At 39.1% G+C, this 25357-nt stretch overlaps 2 protein-coding genes across 2 annotated transcripts in view; one reads left to right on the top strand and one right to left on the bottom strand.

Moving 5' to 3' along the window:
* The first annotated feature begins 3932 nt into the window (after nucleotides 1-3932).
* spag8 (sperm associated antigen 8) lies at nucleotides 3933-9606 on the top strand. The gene is made up of 5 exons (XM_023399933.2): nucleotides 3933-4077; nucleotides 4337-4382; nucleotides 5440-5554; nucleotides 6225-6287; nucleotides 6645-9606. The coding sequence occupies exons 1-5, from the start codon at nucleotides 3993-3995 to the stop codon at nucleotides 6750-6752; spliced, it is 417 nt and encodes a 138-aa protein (XP_023255701.2). The 5' UTR covers nucleotides 3933-3992; the 3' UTR covers nucleotides 6753-9606.
* A 1740-nt stretch (nucleotides 9607-11346) lies between these two features.
* Nucleotides 11347-25357, bottom strand: part of npr2 (natriuretic peptide receptor 2) — a 65529-nt gene continuing 51518 nt past the window's right edge. Inside the window, exons 16-22 of the mRNA XM_023399935.2 lie at nucleotides 19932-20078; nucleotides 18666-18789; nucleotides 16608-16676; nucleotides 16313-16487; nucleotides 14795-14893; nucleotides 12784-12875; nucleotides 11347-11917 (exon numbers count right to left, since the gene is read on the bottom strand). Coding sequence (XP_023255703.1) covers nucleotides 11855-11917; nucleotides 12784-12875; nucleotides 14795-14893; nucleotides 16313-16487; nucleotides 16608-16676; nucleotides 18666-18789; nucleotides 19932-20078 — 769 coding nt within the window. The 3' untranslated portion in view covers nucleotides 11347-11854. The remainder of the gene's footprint in view (nucleotides 11918-12783; nucleotides 12876-14794; nucleotides 14894-16312; nucleotides 16488-16607; nucleotides 16677-18665; nucleotides 18790-19931; nucleotides 20079-25357) is intronic.

Raw genomic sequence — 25357 nt, 5'->3', positions numbered from 1 at the left:
TGATTAGATTTCTGACTGTGCTTCATGCTGAGGTGGTAGACTGTTCCAGACGCTTTGACAGTGAAAACTCCTCTGCTGTTTCTCAGCAACAGACTCAGTGGTTTGTTTCTGTGTCTCATATCCACGGTAACAAGCACCAAGTGTTAAATGTAGCAGGGTTTGCATTGATATGAATAAACGGTGTGCGATTCTCAATGGAGAAGTCATTCAACAAGGTTACTGAGCAAATAACTAAATTCTCAAATTGAGTTTTCCCCCCAAATGATGATGTTGTTTCTTGGTTTGGCAGCAAATTACATTCACCGTCTGAGAGAGAGCTGCAGCACTGACTTTGCAGATTGTAGGTGAAAGGAAAACAGAGAACAATACCCCAATACTGCCAAGTGAATTTGTTGAAGAATCCTAGAAAAACATATTCTCACATCATAGCCTAATTAGTTTTACATATTATAATAAAGCAGTGATCTCTCATGATTTTAAAAACTACGCATTATGACATTATGACATTATGACATTATGGCATAATGGCTGTTTTGGGGCTCAGTATAAATGTGTAAACTGTTAAAGCTTTAACAAGAAAATATGTAAAAAATACTGACACTTACACTTTCAAATAAAGATTTAAGTAAATATTCTGGCAAAAAGTATATTTCTTGAGCATGTAAATTAATTCTTGACCTCGGTAACAGCAATAATCTAAACTCAAAGTCCACTTACAAGCTTTTTTGGGGGGGGCTTCCAATCACAATCTCATGGTTTTCATAAGTGAACAGAGTTGGCTCAGCTGTCATGTAAACTAACTATGGAACTTTAGTTGTGAAGACGGGGGTGGGATTGTATCTTGTCTCTGTTGGTCCAGGTGATTGTTTATTTTGAATGTGATATTGATTCAAATATTTTGGAAGGGTTTCTATAAATAGAAGTTTTTTATTTTTAATTTTAAAATACAACCATTTTTTAAAAAGATATAAATGTATTCCAAGACTCGTAACTGCATGGATACTAAATATTGAGTGCAACTATACAAATGACTGTAACTGTTTTGCTGTTCATATTTAGGCTTTTTTTTTCACTTTGAATAACTCTGATGATGTAACAATGGGTGATGATTGGATGGATCAGACAATGGCTGGATGTAAAGACATTTTGCCAGGTGATCAAATGACTGGAGTACCATCTTTGTTCACTTTAATTGCATCTCAGGGGACAATGCTTTAACCCACAGCTGTCTCCTGGAGACCAGAGGATGTGCTTCTCTGCTCACCCAAAAGAATGTGAGGAAGATTATTCATCCCTTCACCCTTAGTTCAGAAGAAACCTTTTAACTCTTTTATAATTGTGACTGTATTCCCCATAAGGCCAGTTACTTTAACAAGTTCAGATAAGAGATTATTTTAATTGTCCAGAATCATACTGATGAAAAGCCAGTAATATATGTGCTTTGTATTATTTTGGAATTATTAAAAGCAGATCATACAATTAAGGTAAAAGACTTTGCATTTTGGTGTCATATTATGCATTGCATACATCACAGAAAAATAAAATAACTCCAAATGTAGGGAGAAAAAAATACCAGTGTTATAATTCAAAAGAAAAGGAATATTATATAAATACTGCAACTACATGGCCTCCCACCCTGAGTCCGGTTCTGCTGGAGGTTTCTTCCTGTTAAAAGGGAGTTTTTCCTCCTTGCTGTTGCCAAGTGCTGCTCATTGTAGGAACTGTTGGGTTTCTCTATTATATTATATTTTATATATATATGGTTTATATATATATATGGTCTGAAAGTTTTGACAAAATATTTGTGTAGTAGAGGAGACAAAATATTTGGCTTTTACTCTTTAGTTATCTTCCTCAATTAATTTTTTGTTAGGTTTTATGTTGAGGGGTAAATTTCCAATGTTTAAAGAAATGGGACTCTGCTACTAACTTTACTTTACAAGTGTTAGCCTATTTGTGTATGCTCTGGGTTCTTTCTACAGTCTGTTTTAGCAGAGAAAAAAAAAGCAGCTGTTGTAATGGCGACACTTCCGTCAACAGAGTCCTGTTGCTAAGTGAGAGACTTGTCACCTCATTCAGAGGCCAGAGGATTTTTTTTTTTTTATCGTACTTTATTTTTAACCCTAGTTTACAAGTGTTGATTGTGTATGCACTAGTTTCTCCCTCTTCTGTCTCAGCAAAAGAAAAAAAAAATGCAGTTGTCATGGCGACACTTCCGTAAACTGAGTCCTGTTGCTAAGTGAGAGACTACCGCTTCATTCAGAGGACGGAGGATATCAAGTAACAGTAACAGTTGTTCAGTTTTACAGTTTAGTAGTTAATTTGCTACGATGACGGAACAGAGAGACACTGGCAAAAGTAAAGTTGGAAAATGTCTGTTGCATAACTGGACAGAGGAGGTAAGTGCTTAGTGCGAAGTAAAACCTCGCTACAGTTAGCTAGCAGTCAGACCTCACTAAGGACTGGGTATAAGGCGTGGGCTAACGTTAAACATACAAAACTAACTATAACAGTAATTTATAACTTCGTATTAGTTGTATTAGTGGCTAACACTACAACACCAGTTTTTTCAACAGTAGGACGGATGGATGGATGGATGGATGAATAGATAGATTTGGCTGAGGTGTTATAGCCTGATGGCAGTGGTGATCCCTGAGCACATTTTAAGTTATCGTGTGAAGACCTTTTTCACAGCAGACTTCTTGACATGTCACTGCAGGACAAGCACTGGTGTACGATAACTGATACTATTAGAAATGATTGCTTTCTATGAGGGTGAGCTGGTTCCAGGGTCCATGCAGGCTCTCTGGCGTGGCTGACTGGGACACTTAATGGAACTGAGCCATCATTAATTGCTTTTCCTGCTATGACAAGTTGAAATGTAGACCGTTTTCAAAGCAGACAGTTACTTGTCATGGTACAAAAAGCGCAGGTGTGCAGGTGCCAGCATGCAGTGCACTGATGCCTCCAATTCACTCATGACTGATGTTACGAGTTACACCTGTGTTTGTCAAGTCAGATAGCGTGTAAAAGGTTTAATGCTACAGTTTATTTTTATTATCTTTTGATTTTTTTTTTGTTTTGTTTTTTTCTTTTTATTTCAACCATAGTCACGTACTGTATTTTGTTAGCTGTTTCCAAGATTCAATATGTAGGGTCACATTGAGTGCACTTAGTGGCATACCAATAACCACAGTTCCACTATCACTCTTTCTTTCATGTGTTCATCCTTGCACCAGACTATTACACTATCATGGAGGGGTTGCACATGTAGTTTGTAGTTTGTTTTAGTTGTCTGTCATATAGTGATTCTGTGCGTACTTTAATTTTTCCTTTTTTCTTGTTATTTCATAATGGCTGTGAGACGTCTTTGTATGCTGCATTACCTTGACAACTCAGTTATAGTGTCAGGCCACTAAAGGTGACACATGCTCATAAAAGGTATTCAATCTACCTATCATTAGGTACATATACACAGAATATCTAAAACACAGATGTCCTAAATATGCAGAAAAGTTCCCAGATAGTATACCAGATACCAGATACCACCTCTTGAGATTTAAAAAAACAAAAACAAAACAAAGACAAAGAAAAGCAGGAAATCTTTGCATTCGAGAGGCTGTTATAAGCATTTTTTGTTAATTTCCTTTCCTTCCTTCTTTTCAGCTCTATTCTTAAATAAAACACACAAACCCAGAAAAATGTGGGTATGTGTATAAAACTACAATAAAATGAATTATAAATACCATGAAACACAAACAAGATGCTATGCATTAAATCAAAGCAAGAGACAGTGTCTTTAATTGAAGCCTACAACTGAACACTGTAGGCTTAACAAAGGCAGTGTTATTTGCATTGCTTTAGACTGTAACATGTTTGTATCTTTTCATGTAAACACTGCATGTCCGTTTATCCAGAGGGCTGTTGCGGCTCTCGACAACGAGGAGACAAAGACACAAATCCAGAGACATGGGCACAGAGGGATTCTCACAATGGATCAGGAGTCTAAAATGGAGACTGTCACCACACTAAAAGCAGCTTATGTCCTTCCAAAGGGTCCAGGGGTGAAGCTTAAGGGTATGTGTCTTTGTCAATCACCACCCACAGAGAAAAACTATTTCATAACCCATGTATGGACTAGAAATGTATTTCATGAGAGCTGAAAAGACTTTATTCAAGTGGAGGTGTCTGCACAGCATTCACATACACACTGAAGCTATTGTGACCTTTTTTTATATTTGGTTTCTGTTTTGTATTTTACCATTCAATAAATCTTTTTCAGATGATTTGCTATGCATGCTCAGATCATCTCCTCTTTTATATTTCCATGGTTAAGGCATCAGAGGCGAGCTTTTGGAAAAACATATCGCCCAGATGATAAGGTAAATCAACTATGAAACAAGTCTTTTTGATGCTAAATAAATTACTGTTGAAAGTGGTTTGTTTATGGAAACGGAGAACACTGCCTGACCATGTCTTGAGGGGAACATAGCGGAGCAAAGTGATGTAATATTTATACGTCTGGGTTTGTTTTACCGTTCAATCACAGCTGTAATACCTTTTAAATCAGATTTTATTATGTTATTTTACGTGGAGGCCAGTCATCCTAATGGGGTTTATAGAGTCTATCCCCACAGATGTGGTTATTAACATCCCACACAAGTTAACTGCTCATAAAGAATACAAACCATCATGTCTTCGATTAAATCTGTTTCTCCAGTAGTAGACAGTGTCTCATCACTCAGCCTCAAGCCATACACTAAATTTCCTGGACTTTATAAGTGCACACCAACGCCGCTTGATTCATGCCGGGTTCTTTTCCAGCAAAGGACTGGGTTTTTCTAGGCTGATCAGTTGTAATGTTAAACACAATGCACATTTTGAACAAATTAATTACCAGAGTCAGCCAGATGAGAGGTTTGTAGAGTGGAAGGGTTTTGTTTTTCATGGTTTAAATATGACATCAGTCTCTTTTGACAGACACAATTGTATTCCAATGCACATGACGACCAGTGAGTGATATTAAGTGTAAGGATGATTTGTTTCTTACACACACAGTGGTTCACCGGCACAATTGTTTGCACTGATTATACCTGGTCTCAGGTCTGCGTGGGTACAGATTGTGTATGACGAGTGCTTTCTGCCTATCTCTATTGATAGTGTTCTTGCACCTGTTGTATGTTGACAATTTATATCTTTACCATTTCTGTTGAAACATGCCAGGTCACTTGTTTCCTCTCGTGTTATGCTGCATTCAGGCAAGAATGGGAACAGAAAACATTTCATTATATGTTTATTTACCTAATCATTCATCATATCAAACACTTATCATATGTAAATATACTGGACCATGAAGAGGGAAACAGACCTGTGCTACTGATCGGTTCTGAAGCGCTCAGACAAATACTGATAGAGGCTGATATCTTCTTGTTTTCACAGTGACAAGGTTCACGCTCAGCTGAATCCACTGACGCCCAAAACTGACTTCTGCTCCACCACCCACAGGGATTTCTGTGTTGAGGGATTTGTGCCTCTTACCCCAGGCACAACACAGGTATGTGTATGTGCTATGTAAAGTATACTGTATACTCTATGTGTGTAACTAAGCATGTTCATCAATACTGATGAGATCAACCCTCCTCTGTTGAATTAAAAAAATAGTTGGTTAATGTGGTTGGTTAAGTGCCTATAATTCTACTTCAGTCCCATTCTGTTTCAAATTAGTAGCCTATTTTAGATGGGGATAAAATCTGACACCAAAAGACTAAAATAGACTTTAGTTGCAGTGTGAGCAGCCATTCTTTCCACTTGGCTCGAATCCATATTATAATGTTGCCATTACTGATCGTTGATTCTATACGTCTGTTAGTTTCCTTGATGTCAACACTGTGTTAAGTTCTGAAATGAACACTTGTTTTTTTTCATCCACCTTTCTGATGGCAAAAGCAGAGGACTAACTAACAACACTGAGATTGAACCGTTACATGTAGTTGTGTCAGTAACAATACCACAAAGCAACTTCCGCTTACCCTGGTTCTATTTGAGCTACAAGGCTTCATTAAGCTTGACATTTGTTACCCTGGATAAGGAAACTGGTAATCAACTGGTTCAGTCAACTGTGGGTCGTTTTTAAGTAAAAAGACCCAACAGTTGCTGGTTCCAGCTTTTTAAATGTGGTGATTAGCTTTTCTTTCAGACCCATGTGTTCTTCTTCACATTTTCAGGCTCATGATTATAAAACTGACCAGGCGGTTACATTTTGGAGTGAAAACTACCAGCTGGTGCAGGTTTGTTATATTGTTCCTTTTTTTGGACAGTGTTTACTGTTGTCATTATATTTTTGTTTTTGTTACTACTTAAAACCATGTTAAATAGTTTTTCTTCCTGTTAAGTTATTTATTCCACGGCATAAAGTTATTTTATCTCTGCTGCTGTACTGTACTGTTTGTGTCTTATTATCTGAGTCTGCTGGAGATGTTTTGTATTCAAAGCTCTTTGCCCTTGATTCCCTCTCTGCTCTGTTATTACTTCGTGCCATATTCCTCAGTCCTTCACTCACCGACTGAACACACAGCATGTACAGTAAGATTCAGGAGCTGATTGATCATGGTTTAACATTATTCTTGTGTTGTTTTGTGGCACAGGGTGTGACGCCCGTACAGACCCTGAAAGCACCTTTCAGGAAGTCTGCGCTGTTCAGCACACCTATCAGTGAGCGGCTGGATGAAATCGAGCCCCCACTCGACGACTGACATAGTACGTCAGAGCATCGCGTTACAACACTTCATTACCAGTTTATAATAAAGTGGTAATCCACTTTAAAGGTTATTGTTATCCTCAATGATGGTGACACATCTGAAGATTAGCTGCCATTGTCACATGATGTTTTGTAGTGGAGAACAGCAAAGTCATTGGAAAGGCATCATTTATGTATAAATGTTTATTAAAAATGGGACGACGATGTTTAGCGAGAAAGTTACATGCCTGGAAAAACACATAAATCAATAGGTCAAACCACAGCCAGCAGCACACTGATATATGGACTTTAAACCTGCAAAACAAGCGATCTCTTACCTCAATCAAACGCACCAACAGTTTCTGTTGAACTGATTTGCTGAGAAACGTTTGCCTTCCTAAGAATCATCATGTGTTGTGTTTGTAAGCACTGTGTGTAATTCTAGTTAACACTCACCCAAAGCACAGTGACACACTGCAGATTGCATCTAGTAAACCATGACTAAAAGGTTGCAGAGATGTAGCTGCCCTGCTCCTCCTTCTCTCTTCTAGTCTTGTTGCTGTGTTTTTTTTCATGTTCAATGTTTAATGTCCTGTTTGCCTTCCTCTGACGTCTTCATCTCCTTTTTCTTCTCATCATTATGTTGCTGAAGTTTAAATCTCTGTAGGTGTTACATGTGCTTTTTCTGTTCCGCCAAACTTACAGTTTGCTGCTGCCACTTGTGGATCTATTAACCACATCATATCCAGTACGTATATACACATAAACATAATAATGTACCATAAATGCTTTTAACATTTAGAAACAGATTGGATTAGTAGAGTAGAAAGACTGGAATTATTTGTATAGAACGTTGCTGAACTAGAAATGTAGTATTTATTGTTTCTTTCTTGATAAGAAAAAGTTTTTACGTACACTTTATACACAGTCTCTGATAAGAACCTGTCACTATTAGTGTCTCAACATCAGCAGACAGATGCAGCAGCTGTTCTTAACCTCAAACGTATTCATGCATCACTAGTTTAAAACAGGTCGCATCATGCAACCTATGTTTACACATACTTACTTCTAGTTGTAACTGTTGTGCAGCTGACTGGACCAACCTACACAAACAGATCCCAGGACCAGCTTAGAGGGAGTGAAAGAAGTAATATGAATGGCAGAGGACAGCAGTGATAACCTTAATGAAATGCACAGCAATAATTAAATGTTATAGCATGACGGGAATCTCATAGAAACTGGTAATATTTGCATTTAAGAACTACGAACTTGCATTTCTCAGAATACCAGTAAGTAGTGTAATTTACAATTCTCCCATTACTTTAAACTGCATGGATTCTAAAAGACAGCCACCTTTACAACAGACTGGCCTTAAAAGTATCTGTATATTTAATGTTGTGCAACAGAGGTTTAGTAGATATTCCTAAAATATTCCTTAAAGTGACAGTTTTGGTTATTTGACTTGGAGGCTGTATGAGGTATCAATCCATAGTCAGTGTATTACCTGCAGTAGATTCAGGTCTGTGCCCTCTCAGTGTGGAGAAGCAGACAGGAGCACTGGTGTAGAAGCTGAGTGGTGTACTATTGGGGACGGGGACTTAAAAATTGCCCACCTAAAAACCCAATATAAGTGCACACTTCACTTTGAATATTTTCACTGCTTTATCTTGCCGTCAAACAGAAATACGTTTTCTGCTGAGCTGAGCTTCCATATTCCTACGCATAAGTATACTTGCTCTGCTCACCGTATTACTGTGCAGATCAGCTGTTTTAGGTGTAAAGGGCAGTTGATGGCAAGATAAAGCAGTGGAAATATTCAAAATATAGTGTACACTTCTACTCATATAGTTTTTTTTAGCTGGGCATTATTTTTAGGTGGTAAAAAAATAATTTAGTTTCTGCTGTACCTGTCCACAGCAGCACATCACTCAGCTTCTGTGCTCTCCTGCCTGCTTCTCCAAACTGGGAGGGTGCAGACTTCTACTACTGCAGATAATACACTGACTATTGAATAGATAAGTTACACAACCCTATGTCAAATAACCCCGAAATTTCACTTTAAGTTTTAATGGTGCAACCTGACTAATGGAATGAGCAGTCTGAACCTTCATCTCGTGTTGAAAGTTTGATTTTGTGACAGCAAATGTACTCTGTGTAGCTGCACTATTGTTGCCTGTGCTTGCTTTGTTTACAGGCTCCATTCATCTTTTTTTTTTTTTACCATTTCACTGTTGCCTTTTGCAACCTCTAATTATTGCAATCAAACAATGCAACAAAAAGCCACACTTACCTCCTACGCCGGGCAAATATCTCTCTATTGTCCTTGAACAAAATAACAAGAAAAGCTATCGGGACTCAGAGAATTGCACAGAGAGTGCATCTCCACCTTTACAAAGACGTGTTTTCACAGGCCCACAGTATGGAGATGTGAAACACAATACATTGTTGAGAATCACACAGTGTATGCTACAGATTCACATATATGTTCTGTCAATCAGAGGACAATTCCAGGCGCCGCTGATCCTCTCTGAGCTTTCAGCGGGGATTAGTAGGCGGTAGCTATGGCGACAAGTAATTTTAGCATATATTTATGCAGCTTTTCTCTCCAAACATTTCATTATCTCATGGGATGATACAGGAAAACCAATTTGCTTCTGAAATACAGGGCTTTTGAGCAAATTTGTACTTAACATTTAAAGTGAAATGCAATACAGCAATTTTCATTTTACTTCTGTTTCTTTTATTTCAGTTGTGTCTCTCTGAGTGTGTCTGTCTGAGAGGTTTTTTTTTTTGGGTGGGTGGGGTAAAAAATCAGCAAGATTTTAAGGCATCTGATTCTCTGAAAAATAATAAACCCTGATTGTTGAAAATCCAGGTTTTACAGCTGAATTCAGTTTTTTCCACAATCCTCAAGACTCTTCTAATCATCTGCAGAAAAAAAATAAAAAAAATAAATAAAATAAAATCTGTTGTAACTCTATTTCCTAATCCAAACAAATATGCCGGGGAGACAAATGTTCATCCTTAGTTTGTACTTCATAAATCAAAATCAAAATGTTAAATTATATTGCAATATTAATGTTACTGTTCATTGTTTGATATTTTCATACACAATCATGCATTTATATAATATATATATATGTGCTGTTCTTCAAAAAAATATTTAATGTATGACTTCCATCTTTGTTTGGATTAGAATATTAAGATTAGAAGATAATATTGGAATAGAGTTGCAACTTGTCAAACTAGTCAAAATATTTTATTTATTGAGCGGCAGATGGTTTGAAGAATCTTCTGGAAATACCTTCAGAACTGCGTCTTGTGACCTTGTTTTTGCCAGAGACTTATCTTTCAGGAGAAGTGATGCTTCGCTCTATGACTTGAATGCAATGGAAAGAGTTAGGTTAGAGTTAAGTAGAGTTACAGAAGGTAATTGCACAAGTGAGGAATACAAAAAATACAACAATGAATAAATCAGGATCAATATGACAAAAAATACATGACTAAAAGAAAAACCTCCTATTCACCACCTCCACTACAATCTAATAAAGATGAAAGTACTGTGTTTTAGTCTGGTGCTGGTTCAAGAGTCATGAAATCATCAAACAGTTGGAAATATTTATTTTATTTAATGATTTTGAAAATTATTTTTGCAGTCAGTATGCCTGGAGGCTTTGTACTTCAAGGTCTGGGCTGAATGAAAATGCAGAGAATAACACATGACACGATGACAGACAGACAGCCCAGTCAGTGGAGAGAAGTTAGCAGGTCAGCGAGGGACTCAGCGGAGACCTTCACTCCGCTGCTGTGCCTCTAACGGGCGCCGGCCGTGTGTCACTGTGAGGATGTGGGCGGTAATTACAGCTGTGCAGGAGGGGAAGATGTTCTCCGGCAGAGATGAAATCACACAACCACACACACAGACACAGTGCCCACGCCCCCGTTCCATACACTGATAATGAGCATCTAATGAGCAGTGATGTCATTACAACAAACACACAGCTGTCTGCTACCAACTCGCTTTTCCCTTATCAGTGCACAACTGCTTGCAGCTTAATTAGGCTGCAGATAGTTAAAGCTGTTTTTCTAAGGCACAATTTATATACTAAATTATAATAATAATATAATAATCCTGGCAGCATCGTAAAATGTAAAGTGATAAGGCTAATATATGTTGGATAAACCTGAACTAATTGTTATGACTTGGACCTCATATTTAATAGAGGATAAAAATGAAAAATAAAGCCTTCAAGGTGCAGCTTAATTTCAACAGACGTTCCCAAAAGGTTACACTTACAGACCGCCCCTCTGCTGAACGGGCTGCCACACTCCTGCCTTTTAAATGTGGTGGTGGGGTCTGAGCACAAGGTCTTTTATAAATTCTTTCTCGGTTAAACTGTGATGAAAACATTTGGCTGAGTGTTGTCAGGAGGAGATGATGGCCCAGATACACAGAGCTAACATGAACAGAGTGATGGGGACTTTAAATCCTAAACAGAATAGACTCATTAGAGCTGGTTTCTCATGTTACACCCTGTGTGGAAGCAAATATCAATAACTAACCACACTCCGACAACTAAAGCAAAAGTATAAAAATACTGCCTGCTCCATAAATGGAAAAAAGAGTATTTTACTCAGTTTATTGAACAAAATATCTTACAGTATCTTGGATATACATATATACATATTAGTTTGTACTGTGTAACACGGTTGGTGAACCCCTGCAGTGACATTGATTGTAGTTGTGCCTCCAAACTTCAATGGATGTTTCAAGGAAATATTAATACATCATTGACTTCCAAACACATTATACAAATCTTAATATAGAAAGCACAAAAAATAAGATTTTTTCAGTGAAAAGTACTCACTCTCAGGACAGAAAGGTTCTTCATACAAAAACAACTTTAACATTTTCTTTTTCTTTTTTTTTTTCTTCTTTTTTTGCAGTTACAGTATGCAGGTAATAAATATACCTGGAATTCCCTCCGTTTATGTCACATGGTGTCGTTCACTTTTCCTCTGCACGGAAATCACCAATAAGGACTTATTCTAGAACAAATAAAGAAGTGGCTCGGCCACCGGAGCTTCTGCTGCTGCTGCACATTATCTGCACGCCTCTCAGATAACATACACATCAGTCTTCTCCCCAAGAAGCCAGTACGTTCTCATTTTGCCTTTGCCCTGCAAAAAAAAACACAGAAATCAATAGGCTCATCAATGGAGATGAAGTGGGGGTGGGTGGGAGGTGGGGGCGACATCCTCTATTAGGCTGCCCTTCTTTAAGGGTGACCCTGATGGTTACTGCTGCTCAGCTTACACCTCCACCTTTCTCCACAGATGAAGCATCATACATGAGCAGAGCAGAATTAACCATATCATACTTGTTTACAGCTTATCACTGTTGTCAAGGGGAAATCGTGTATCTCTGCTGAATGCTGAAACAGTCCTTTAAGTGATTAGATATAACGTGTGTAATGTCTGTAATAGTAGATCATGAACCTCCAAATACACAGAAACAATACTGAGGACATAACCTGTGTCCTCAGTGGTAGCCACAGATATACAGACTAAACTATTAATCGATTCATCAGAATAATATTCCATCATTAGTTGCAGTCCGATTAAGTAGCATATGATCCTGTAACCCCTCCCCCAGACGGCCGCCCACCCCGAGTCCGGTTCTGTTGGAGGTTTCTTCCTGTTAAAGGGAGTTTTTGCTCCCCGTTGTTGCAAGTGCCTTAAGATAATATATGTTATGATTTGGCACAATAAAAAAAATGTAATTGAATTGAAAGATAAGCTTTTATTTGATGTAGTACCAACAGAAATCAACTTGTTGAAGGAATGTTTTAAAATCATATATAATTCTCTCTGGTGTCTTATTCTGAAATTTCTGAACAACATGACAACATATGTAAATTATTTTCTGCCATCAAATCTGAATCTGAATGACTTGTTCATACAGATGTTTTTTGTAGTGTGATGAAACATGAGCTTTGGTTTGCTTAATGGCATTTATTTTGAAACAGCAAAGGAACAGTTCTCACCTTCATCTCTACATCTCCTCGTAACTGGAGGTCGAAGTATCCAAACTCATCCAGAACTTCTTTGGTGGCTGATGATACGTGGATTTTCAAGGCTGCAAAACACATGAAGAGCACGTGAATGACACATGACAACTCTAACAGTATTTGATTTTTACCACCACACCGCCTCTATCTCAGGCCTCAGGACAGAAAGCAGGTGAGGAAACTGAGGAATGAGTCCCGACAGACGCCAGCAGCTGAAATGCAAACGGTGATGAAAATCTGTATTGTTTTGTCCAATTAATGCACACAGTGCAGAGATATGAGATGTGATTCCTGCCTGTGAAGCTTCAGGCTGCACAGTTTATCGCTGGCTAAGGGCCCTTAGCTGTAAGTGCTATCAATTATTTACCAGTGGAGGCACAATACAGGAAGCGACCCAGTAGTTAATCAATACATCTGATGATCCATTCGCAAAATATCCAACCACAGTTTCATAACACTAGTTCCTGTCACTGCCAGTTAAGAACAGACACGCCAGTGTAGAAAGTATTAGACTCAGCAGCTCAATACGTCTTATATTCAGCTTAGAAACCATGTTTCATCCAACCACAGCAGCAGATACTCGTTTATGGTTACCTCAACATAAGGACAATAAATTAATGATTTGCTGTTCATTTCGACCCTCATTAGTTGTTACCTTGCCAACAACTAATCTTCTCCCTTAAAGGTCTCATATAGTGTAAAGGGAGATGATTATAAAGCAGGTTTAGGTTCTATATTAATACTGTGAAAGTATCAAAGCGCTCAGTCCACAGAGAAATACAAACAGCCTGTATTCAGAAACTGAGCTTTAAAACCAGCTGTCCGAACTTCTGGAACTTTGTGATGTCACAACAAAGCAGGCACCGCTCTCAGCTACGCCCTAAGCCCCGCCCACCTGGATCCACCATCCAACCTTGCAGGATTTGGTTTCTCTGTGTGTTTACCTGAAATCTGCTATATTTTTATTGGATCACTCAGAAAACAGTCAGCCAATCAGAAGAGAGGATCAGAGCCTCCTCTCTAATGATTGGCTCACTGTTTGTTACTAGAGAAGAAGAAGTCTGAGAGAGGAGATGTAAGACTACATTGAGATGGTTTTTGGTTCTTAAAACCATAAATATATCTTCTTATGGATCAACACTTCAAATAAAACACAAATTAACAAAATACAGTTTAAATCACACATGAGCAGTAAAACAGGTGCTCACTGTGTATAGGCTGATATTTCTTAGCTGAAAACAGTTCCCAACAAATGCTCTGTTTACTCCTGTTTGAGAACCGTTTGCGTGCAGAGCCCTGCTGTTTTAGAAAATGACTGTGCTTATTTAAAAAAAAAAAAATAAAAATGAAACTATATACTTGTGAACTTGTTCTTATAGATTTCCATCTTTAGGAGGAACCAATGTGCTCGGGGCTGAGAGCCACAGACAGAGAGGGGAAGTCAGAAAGAGAGAGGCAGGAAAAAACTCTTTAGTTACTTCAAGTTTAAACCCTGTAAACCAAGTTAGAAATGTCTCACACATGGCAGAAGTTAATATGAACCATTGTGTAAATTTTCTTTTGGTACAAGCCCTATAATAGTCAGTGTTTTTATGTAGCCAAAGAAACACTTTTCGGAGGCTTTACACTATGTGAACATGCAACAGCCTCTATCCTTACATCATCAATTTAGATAAGGGAAAACTTACAAAACCAACATGCAAATGGAAAAACTTAACATGTATTATATTATGGTTCCTAAATAATTTGAATAGTGCTGGTGGTAAAGTTTGGTGGAGAAACATGATCAAGAATAAGAAATCCTTTACAGTAAGGTGACAAAAAGCTGGAAAAAAACAAAAAAACAAACAGGAAATAATGAGGATGTTGTCATTGGCACATACAGCTGTGTCAAACTTCTACCCCCTGTTGAACATTTTTTTTGTTGTTGTTTTTTTTGTGGAATAAAATAGAGAATAGACGAAGAACAAGTGGTGGTGGCACTCACCCTCTCCGTTGGACTCCATTCGAGATGCCGTGTTGACAGTATCTCCAAACAAACAGTATCTGGGCATTTTTAGCCCGACCACACCGGCACAGACTGGACCTATAAAACACAAGCTAAATATAGTCACATTTTACAGGGGAAAAAAAACAATAATATGTGGAATGCGGGGAGTAATGCTGCTGTCATTATCACACATCCTACCTCAATGAAAAATGTTTTTAAATATGTCAGCAAAGGTGTGAGAGAATTGAAACTGCGCTCAGGATGTTTTAAATGACTCTGACAAGGCTAAGTACCAGCCTACGCACGCTGGTCTATCTCTGCTGCATGTCAAGTGTCTGAATAAGAATATAAACAATTCCACCATGAGCTGATGAAGTCTAAATACGGTGTCAGAAGCCTCTCGTAAATTACACCAGACCAAATGTTGCAGACAGATAGGGATAAAACATCCTGAGTTGTCATGTCCTCTTATTACCTTGGTATCCGGAGGTTGGAATTTACAAATCGGAACTGCCCTACACTTGAAGTACACTCCCAGATCGTTAGATGTACCTTGCTAAAAATTAAAGCATACCCTCCCTGACATACCATCCATTTATTATTAAATAAGATCTAATGCTGAACCAGTTTCTCATGGCGATAATCCCGTAGAGTCATTCACCAGTTATTAAAAATGTTACATTACTGCGATTGATAATTGGGTTTTTGGTGCAGATTAGGCTGACTAATTTTATTGGATGGATAGAAGCTAAAATAATTTACATTTAGTCATTTTAAAGCAGTTTAATCAGGTTTTATAGCACAAGTTGTCACATTACTTATACTGTTATTACATTCAATTTTAGATAGAGGAGATGGAGAGCTGTCTTTTAGTTAGTCCAAGTTTGTGATGGAAATTATTGTTCTTATTAGCTGAAGATTTTTTTAATTAATTTACATCAAAACCCTGGTACAGGGGAAATTAGAGGGGTCATGCAGGAAGAATCCTGATGCTGCCTGGACAGCTAACTGTATTTCCTATTAATGGGAAGTGGAAACGATTAAGTTCTCATAATTACAAGATTCAAGTAGCCTGGTTCAGACATCTGAATCACTGGCTGCATCTTCGATTTGTTCAAAAATTCAAAAAGGTCTGGTGTTGAACTCATTACCGGCCATTTTCCCATCAATTGTTGATGGACACAAGGCAGAATTAGGAATGCGATAGTCACCTTCCTTTGCCGGAGCGAGATATTTAGCTACGTCAATGAGAAATAGCGACAGAAAAACGGCTACAAAAGTGGGAATAAGTGTGGAGGAGATGGACGCTATGGTACATGTTGTTGTAAGTGGACTTGCTGTCGATTGTTGTTGAAAATATTCTCTCCAGAACAGAAGGTGAACACATAAAGTTACCATTGTCAGGCTTCTACCTAAAAGAAGGCATCTGTGCTTTACACTTGACATCGTGAGTCATCAAAAGGTCTTGGTCACCTTGGTGCAGATGTCCAGGTGAGGCTGAGAGTCTGGACTCACCTGTGTGTATACCTATCCTGAGTCTCAGCTGGTCGTTGGGCCTGTGCCGGATCTTGAACGTTTTGACCTGCTCTAACAAAGCCAGCGACATCCCGGCAATCTCTCTGGCGTGGAGTTTCCCGTTCCGCACCGGCAGCCCCGACACCACCATGTAGGCGTCACCAATGGTCTCCACCTGAGGGACCAATCACAAGAGATCAAAGCATCAGGAAGTAAAAAACATCATCGTTTTGCTGTTTCGTTTAGTCCTGTAATTATTCAACAAGATGAAGGAACATCGATCATCCTGACTCACCTTATACACATCAAAGTTATCGATGATGGCGTCAAAACAGGTGTACAGATCATTGAGCAATGTGACAACCTGTAGAGAGACAGAAGGGTTTTGATTATATGACTTCAGTAAAACAAATGTGCTGCAATTAAACTCTGTGTTTTGTTAAAATGCGCCAGACTGGAAGAACAGTGTGTCTTCACAACCAACTCACAGTCTCTCACATTATGTCTGCTGCTGGACGTTTGCCCACTGAGGCTCTCTGATAAAAACACATTTACATGATCAAACATCAAATCCACAGATGGAATATCACACACACAATCTGTATTAGAGGCATCAGAGGCGGGCCATTTATTCAAAGAGCAATTATTCATTTAGTCTTCAGTTTTAATTTTAATTTCTTGTTAATTGTGTCTGAACCTCAAATTAAACCCAGCTGGTTCTTTATCAAGCTAAGACGTTCCTGTGCTGCACTTTAAGAAAGAGCAGTGCTGAGTGAATGTGAACATTTGAACTGAGAGAAACTTAAGATCATTTTGTTTGTACTGAACTCTTAACGGAACAAAGAAGGATCTGACACCAAGTTCAAAACACAGGATTGGATCCTGTTCCCAAATCTCACTCCCAAATTGACTGATGCTGTTAATGGTCTGTTTCTTCAGGAACATCTAGTATATGAATTAATATGTAATTTATATGTATGACGTGATTAGTGACTGAGCCTTTAAAGGTACCCTGTGGAGTGTTTCTTGTAAACAATTAACACTCAGTGTTACTCATCAAAACACATTCTGTGTTTCCTAACAAAAGCGTTGAGTGCATTTCTTTCCACACAGAACATCAACAAAGCTGATTTATTAAACATTTTAAAACCTCCATTATTTAGATCCGTGTTTGCATTGCCAGCAGTCATCGTCACTGTGGCCAAATGAATATCAGTTTCTTCTTCCTGCCTTTTGCTGGTTTGTTGGTGCATTACCACCAATGGAGGATCAAAGGATCTGTGAAATAGTGAGGAGCTGACAGCAGAAGCGTGTATTGCATCGCCCATGTACTTCTGCGTGTATATGTGTGTGTGTGTGTCTTCATGGGTGTGCACAACATACAAACCCACTCACCATTGCTCCGTAACGCCACTGGTCAACAGTGCATGTTACCGTTTATTTTCAGTGTGTTAAGTTTGAGTAATTGAACAAGAAGAAGACTGCAAGAAGACTTGCATTAACACTTTGCCTATTTAGCCTTTATAGGCAGGAGCTTTTAAAGTGTTACCACATTATCTACTAATAAAACTAAATGTACTAAATGTGATTTTAAGCAGGGATAGTCCATTAATAATACAACAATTTTCATTCAGCATTTATTTATTTATATCATACTTTACTATTTGCTGGATTGATATGATGACATATTAGACATCCTGCATGTATTTAAATGCAGGAAACAGCGTTCACATAACATAATAATTCACATAAGCTTTTTTGCCTCCTTCATATGGAGTGACATGTTCATTTGTTTTAATGGAACTAAACTGACTTGCACAATGTGGGGTAATTTTTTAGTGCACAACTTTCCAGCCTTGGAAAGACAAAACACAACTTGAAAAGAGAAACAAGATAATGGTGATGCGTGGAACACATTTTTGTCCTTGAGGTCACTGCTTCAACACTTCAGACTCTCCGCCTGAATGTGACCTCATGATAATGTCTTTGGTCTAGAAGCCTCCCTTTGGTATTCAAGTGAGAGCGAGATGTGGAGTGGCATTATGTGACTCAACTCTGCGTCAACGCTCTTCCATCTAACAACTGTACTATTTTGAGTTGTAGCTCGTGTGTGGGAACACACTGTGGGAACTATGAGACACACTGTAGGAAGAGACCTGATACTGGTGAGCACTTTTATGCATGAACAGAGAGAGAGAATTCTACGTGACTGTGATCACGACTAGGGATTTTTAATAAGCTTTTAGAGAAGGTGGAGAGAAAAAAATCAGGAGGAAAAAGGAAAACCTGCTACTTCAGATACGTTACGGGAAGTCCGCTGGAGGACTGCAGTGCGGTATGACCTGCTGCGTACCTGTAGGGGTGTACTCTCTGCAGACATGGACGTGAAACCCACGATGTCGCTGAAGTAAATCGTGACGCTGTCAAATGCTTCAGCCTGCACTGTCTCCCCTCGTTTTAGCTGCTCTGCTACTGAACTGCATGAAGAGAGAAACATGAGGTCAAAACATTCATGCTGCAAATCCATAAAGACAAAAAAATAAAAAGGATACTTAGAGAATAAAAAGATCAAGATCAAACAAGCAACTGCAGGTGATGAGATGATGTTTTGTTTTTAGAGTTGATATCAGTATCAGAAATGCCTCTGACGCTGGCTAAAATGCTGGATTGGGTATCGACGAGTGTGTGAGTCTACGCACCGAGCCGATACCATGGAATTCATTGATCAAACAGATGTTTTCCCAGAAATCAATTCTTATTTGCCGCTCCAAAACAGTAGCCTAAACAGGAAGTTGTGCTGTGCAGCCACTGGCAACTACTGTTTTAGAGCCATGCCATTCAACAATGACAGCAATCATATCACGTCCATACAGGGTTAGTAATACACAGCTGTTGAATTTTTTTTTTTTTTACGCAGTGGTATCAGATCAATACAAGTTCAGGTATCAGAATCAGTATCGGGAAGGGAGAAATATTATTGGAACATTATCTGTTTTGTTGACGTCATGTTGTCAGGTTTCAGTAAAAATCGTTTGTCTCTCTGAAACATAATTACACAACGCCTGGCAGGTTCAATTATAACCACACGTCACATTATCTGTGTTAATTCTGCTCACATTAATTTTCTCTAAATCAAATAACACCATAGGCAAAAACCACTGTGGCAGAAGTCAGCTCATCTAATTCTGAAGCGTGGTGAGAAATGATATCTGTCCTTCCTCTCAAGCTCCTCTCAGTCTGGATGAAGGTTTTTCAGCAGGAGAAGAGGATAAACGGGTGAGAAGGATGGGATTTGTTGCTGCGGTGTTATCCAAACGCCTAAATTCGCTATAATGCCAGTTTTTCTGTCTCGCCTTAATGAGCGGTTCGCCTGACAGCTCTCTCCTTTCCCTTTCATCTACTCTGAGATCGCACCGCGGGGAAATGCTATCTGTTGGTAAAATGCGGTGTTGGGAAGGATTTCGAGTCTTTAATTAATACAGGGATTTAACACAATTGACAACGTGTCACTGAGCCACGCTGGTAACACTCCCCCTATTTGCTGGGGAGTTAATTGGGGTTTTAAGCTTTGGGCTGGAAGGGCAAGAGTGTCAATGTGATTGTGATTTTTTTTTCTTACTGCGGTAAAATTTGGTAGAGGAGGTTTTCAGCTTTTCTCTTCTCCTCCAGGTAGGCTTGTGTTCGCTCCTCCACCAGGTTCTCCAGATTATTGGCGTACTGCTCCATCCTGGACAGCAGGTTGTTGAGAATACTGGTGCTGCCCTCCCTGTGGGAAACATAAACACAGAGGAGAATTAGGAAATGTCCACACAAACCCCTGATTACTAAATCACAAAAAAAAAGTCTGGCAGGGCAAAATCATGAGCAGTCAAACAGTCAGGCAGGATTTAAGCAAGATATATACTCCTGATCATCCGAAAGGCCCTCCCCCTTACACTTGACCGATGTCACACAGCGAGGTCTACATCGACCGTTTTTCTGTAAATTTCTGTAACCGTCGACCTGACATTCACACCCACTTAATGCAGTGACTGACCAGTTGTGTGGAGGTGAGAGAGGAGCCATGCACGTCTACCTCTCTTTACAATCACACATGGCATTTTTCATGTGAATGACTGGATGCTGCACTATGAATATCTTCTAAGAGAGACAGTCTGAAATTGTGTGCTTTTATTTCAGTGTGCAAAACGATTTCTTTACAACCAGTAAACAAACCACCTGGAGTACCCAGATCAGTTACTTTGATGAGTACAAAGTTATCATAACTGATGGAAATGATAAAACTACACAATCAAAATCCAAACTGGAATAAAACAGAATTATTCTTTATAAGAGAACTACACTCTCTTATAACACTGTCAAACTCATGGTGGACAGGGTAAATTAAGTATTAAAAATCGCAGAACCAGAAATATCTCCTTTTTTTATTCCATTCATACTTCTTCCTTGTTGCCTACATTACCCACAGTGCAAGTAGCCCTAAAGTAGGCTTGACTCGCTACCCTCAAGCAGAAATGAAGAGTGGGCTACAGAGGTCTGGTAACTTCACATCCCCAGATTCTTCTCATTTTAAAATTTGTCTTTACCGCCGACCGATGCTGACTCGAGTGACATCACTTGAGGACAGTTATCACTTCACACAGCTGTCTCCGGAGACACATATACAACACTACTCCCCAACATCTGTAAACAGACGTTAATGAGTAAAATCCGGGAGTTACCCTTTAAGTTGCTGGTTATCTGCACTAACACTTCTTTATCATATAAACGATATTGGATTTGTGAATCTGCTCTGTCAATTAAAATCTGATGAGCAAATTATCCATATATTTACCACTTCAATTCCATTTGAATTAAAAGTATTTGTCGATATAATGTAAATATACAGTAAATAAAACGTCCTTTCCAATTAGCAAGGTAAAAGCTCCTGCTTGCACTGTATGTAAACGTCAATGCCAAGTATAAAGACTGATCCTTGTGGAGCCTCTTGTCGCAAAACAAATTTACAACGAATGACAGAAACATCAATAGAAGTTAGAGAGAAGAGGGTGGGGGGAGGTCCCAGTTAGAAAGGAGCTGTAAATAATATTCAGTGCATTGTAACATGGAGCGACAGACTCAAACAGAGCAGTGGGGATTAAGTCCGTAGATCAAGTGGACGACTTAAGCTACTTGATGACTGCACCTGGAATTTAAGGCATTCCAATGAATTGGTGTTACAGTCCCATCATGTGCTTTTAGCAGCTCGATAAATATGGGCCCCGCTTTCTCAGCTTTACATAATTACTTCAGGGGCTAAATGTCAGTGTACATGACTGAGCTAACAATCTATTAATTCAGGCTTCACATATTTGAGTAGCTTTCTCTCCCACAACATGGCCACCTGTCACTATTGGCAACCACTTTCGAAAAAAAAAAAGACTCACATATTTGTGTTACTTTGTTTGTGTACAGTTTTTCAATATGAACACAGCAGCTGTTGTAGCACCCTTCAAACAGACACTACAAACATCCTGTGACGATCTCTATGTTCATCTTCTCTGATGCCATCCCAGAAGTTCACATATATTTTATAATTATATAATACATCTGTTGTATAATATTTGTGTGTCTCAGGATATTTCCACATTACGCACACAGACACACACACAGACACACGCATGTACACGCAGTAACTGCGACGGAGCAAGCAGGTGAGTCATCCACACCACCATGGCGGCTAAAAGCATCAATGCCTGGCATCCTGCCATGTTTCTTCTGGGTCACAGATCCTCCACACACCCACATGTTTAAGTTTAAAGAAGAAAACATCAGAGACAGGGATGAGTATCAACACACTGAATGCAATCACACAGGCCACGCACTGTTTACTGCAGCACACATCACAGACATCCATGTTTTGCCACCATTCATCCAAACTAATAGTAATGGTGAGGACTGAGAGCGGTCTGTGATGCTTTTCATTTCTGCAACCGTTCTTCAAACCCCTTCCCCCTTAAAGCAAGTGAAATTAAATCTGTTTGTTTGTTAACTCTACTATTTGTTCTGTTGATAGGATAGTGGTGAGAAGTTGTTACAGTATAAAGCACTTTTTGCTTATGTCCTCTCAGACCGTGAGCAGTTACCATGTAACTGCCACCTCCATTGTCTCCCATGTAAAAGTGAAAGCAGCCGTGCCACTGAGGTCGGCAGCAGCAAGTAGAGAGAGGACAGTTGCTGCTCTCGTGAACGCGCATGATTTTTTGCCACAGAGATGGTGATGATTGAATTTTTTCAATCTGGTTGCTGTGTAACCATGGCAACCGCAGAAACTACACAGAAGAAAACTACCTAGAGGGTACCTGAATTATACCTGAATTTTTTACCCTTTTCAGCATCTCTGAACAAACACACAGTGTATCCGAATAGTAGGATATTCAGGCTCCTTCACTTTTTCACATTTTGTGAAGGCTTATGCTAAAATCCCCAAAAAGATTCCCTCATCACTCCATATTCAATATCCCATAATGACAAAGTAAAAACAGAATTTAATTTAAAGCCTTTGCTATGACACTTGAAGTTTAGCTCGTTCAGATCATTTATCTTGATCATCTTTGAGATGTTTCCTTGATTGGAGTCCACCTGTGGTAAATTCAATTGATTGGACATGATTTGGAAAGGCACACACCTGTCTATATCGGGTCTCACGGTCGACAATGCAGATCAGAGCAAAAAAACAAATCATGAGGAGGAAGGAGCTTCCTGCAGATACCAGAGACAGGATTGTGTCGAGGCTCAGATCTGGGGAAGGCTACAAAAAAATTTTGTGGCAGCGAAGGTTTCGAACAACCAGGACTCTTCCTTGTGCTGGTCCCCCAGCCATCCCGAGCAATGGGGGGAGAACGGCCTTGGTAAGAGAGGTGATCAAGACTCTGATGGTCACTCTGACTGAGCTCCAGAGATCACGTGTGTCCTAAGATGGAGGGGCTTATGGCAGAGTGGCCAGACAGAACCTCTCCTCAATAAAAGTTTGCAAAAATGGCAACTAAAGGACTCTGAGACTGTGAGAAACAAGATTCTCTGGTCTAATTAAACCAGGATTGAACTGTTTGGCCTGATATCTGGAGGAAACCAGACATGCTTACAATTGGTTGTCCTTCATCTACATAATGAGATTTGAGTATAGCACAGTAGGAATGATATGTGCATAGCAGCAACCATTTTCAGGTAAATGCTTTACTTGATGGGTTCCATAGTTAAATCACTTCCAAGAAAGGGACTAGTTATATAACTGCAAATTCACAGGAAGGTTCCTGAAAGAGTTGGTGTAATTGGGGATTCATTTTCAATTGTTTATTTCCCATTTACTTCATTTCAATTAACATAAGTGAGATTCTTTTAATCGGTGCAGCGGGTCAGATGAATGAATGAAAATTGAAATTAGTTTACAGGCAAGCATAAACTTGAAACAAACAAATATGAAGAATGAAGTTTCCCTAGAGCTGTTCTATTAAAGAAATTTGTCTGGATCTCAACATCTGCTTTAAAGGGGTTATTTGTTTTGCTATTGTTACATAGCCAATGTTAGCATTAACAGCAGTTTACTTACCAGTCGAGAACAAACTTTGTGAGTTTCAAACTTCATTCCATTTCTCACCAAGAGCTGTTTCCGGTGGTGGAAAGAAACACTTTTGTTCTGCTTGCACTTCTATTACTTATTTTGTTCTACTGAAGTTAGCATGCTAACCAGCCAGCCCTGACCCACTTGGCCAGTCTCATCACTTTAAACACTAGTCAGTGTCCAGGCTGCCCTGAAGAAGTAGCGCTGCTCAGAGGGTATTATTACCTCTTGTCTTGAAAATACAACAAAGCTCTTGCCAAGACTTGTGAGTAAACAGCTGTTAATGCTAACGTTGGCTATGTGGCAATAGCAAAACTTACAAATAGCTCCTTTATACTCAACATGACCAGCTGAACTAAAATAAATCACTGACTGAATTTAACTGCTGTAATTCTTGAACACATTGTTCAACTACAACCACATGTAGATGACACATGCAAAAATCTGTGTGACCGTGCAGCTAAAATTGATGACTAGAAGTCAGATCTCGTCAGTCTGAGTCACTTGTACAAAGTTATAATTTTCCCAGACATGATCTACGTAGTTTCAGAAAATCATGTCCTTCGTCACCCAGCTTGTCTATTATTGTGTATTTTAATCAGCATCTGGATCCAGATGCTGATTAAAAATTTAAAGCATTGTGCAATGTTTAAAAAACAAATGAAGAGGACGGTGCAGTCTTGGCTGAGACTTGCATTCTCTGAGAACTTTGCTGTTTACGAAGCAGCTAAACATGCGTCAGGAAGTTACATTTTTCTCAAATATGTGAACTGACGTCAAAAGCACAGAAAAGCGCAGGTAAGACTAAAAGAATTAGGAGCACAAGAGAAAAAAAGGAACATTTCAGTGATGAACACAAGGTGAAATTAATATTTTTTTGCTGTATAAGTAGTGATGGCAAACAGTGTGACACTTGATGTGCATGGTGAGAGGTCAGTTATTCACAGCAAGTGAGGTGTCAGCTCGCTGTGTGGGTTAAACCGAACCGTTTACTGCTGGAACACCCCTCTTGTTACCGCGCCCTTGAAGCCCAAGCCCGTACATACACCAAAAATAACAGCCCATCCATCACATCATGTCAACAACATACATTTACCTAATGAAAATAACCGGCAAACAGTGCATTAACGCACAGGGCTCCGAGGCAAACGGCTTCATACACATAAGCAGGGACTTAGCTTGTGGTTGTCAGGAGCATCCTTGAGTGCTTCTGGGGATATAAATCATATAGAGCTCTCCACTCCAAGCTACTCCAAATGGATAGCTATACATCACCGGGATCATCCTGCATTGACTTACAGAGATAACAGAGAGGTCAAGCTGAGAGGAAAAACGCACCAGTCACACAGATCTGTTTATAGATTCCCTTCCAAACCACCTGTTTTTAGATTGCTACTCCAACAAGTCAACACGTGCACGTTTGTAGTTTTCCCCAGTCACACCAA

Source organism: Seriola lalandi, unplaced genomic scaffold, assembly GCF_002814215.2.
Source record: "Seriola lalandi dorsalis isolate HSWRI2012SDOR001 ecotype SW California unplaced genomic scaffold, Sedor1 jcf7180002052129, whole genome shotgun sequence".
Classification (NCBI taxonomy): domain Eukaryota; kingdom Metazoa; phylum Chordata; class Actinopteri; order Carangiformes; family Carangidae; genus Seriola; species Seriola lalandi.
The sequence above is the reverse complement of the archived record's forward strand: the minus strand, read 5'-3'. Positions and strand labels throughout refer to the sequence as shown.

What these genes read in the sequence shown, in the direction of transcription:
- spag8 (XM_023399933.2), top strand. Translation starts at nt 3,993, where the DNA reads ATGGATCAGGAGTCTAAAATGGAGACTGTCACCACACTAAAAGCAGCT. An exon ending in TCCAGGGGTGAAGCTTAAGG is followed by an intron (nt 4,078 to 4,336) that starts GTATGTGTCTTT and finishes TCCATGGTTAAG; the next exon opens with GCATCAGAGGCGAGCTTTTG. An exon ending in AAAACTACCAGCTGGTGCAG is followed by an intron (nt 6,288 to 6,644) that starts GTTTGTTATATT and finishes TTTGTGGCACAG; the next exon opens with GGTGTGACGCCCGTACAGAC.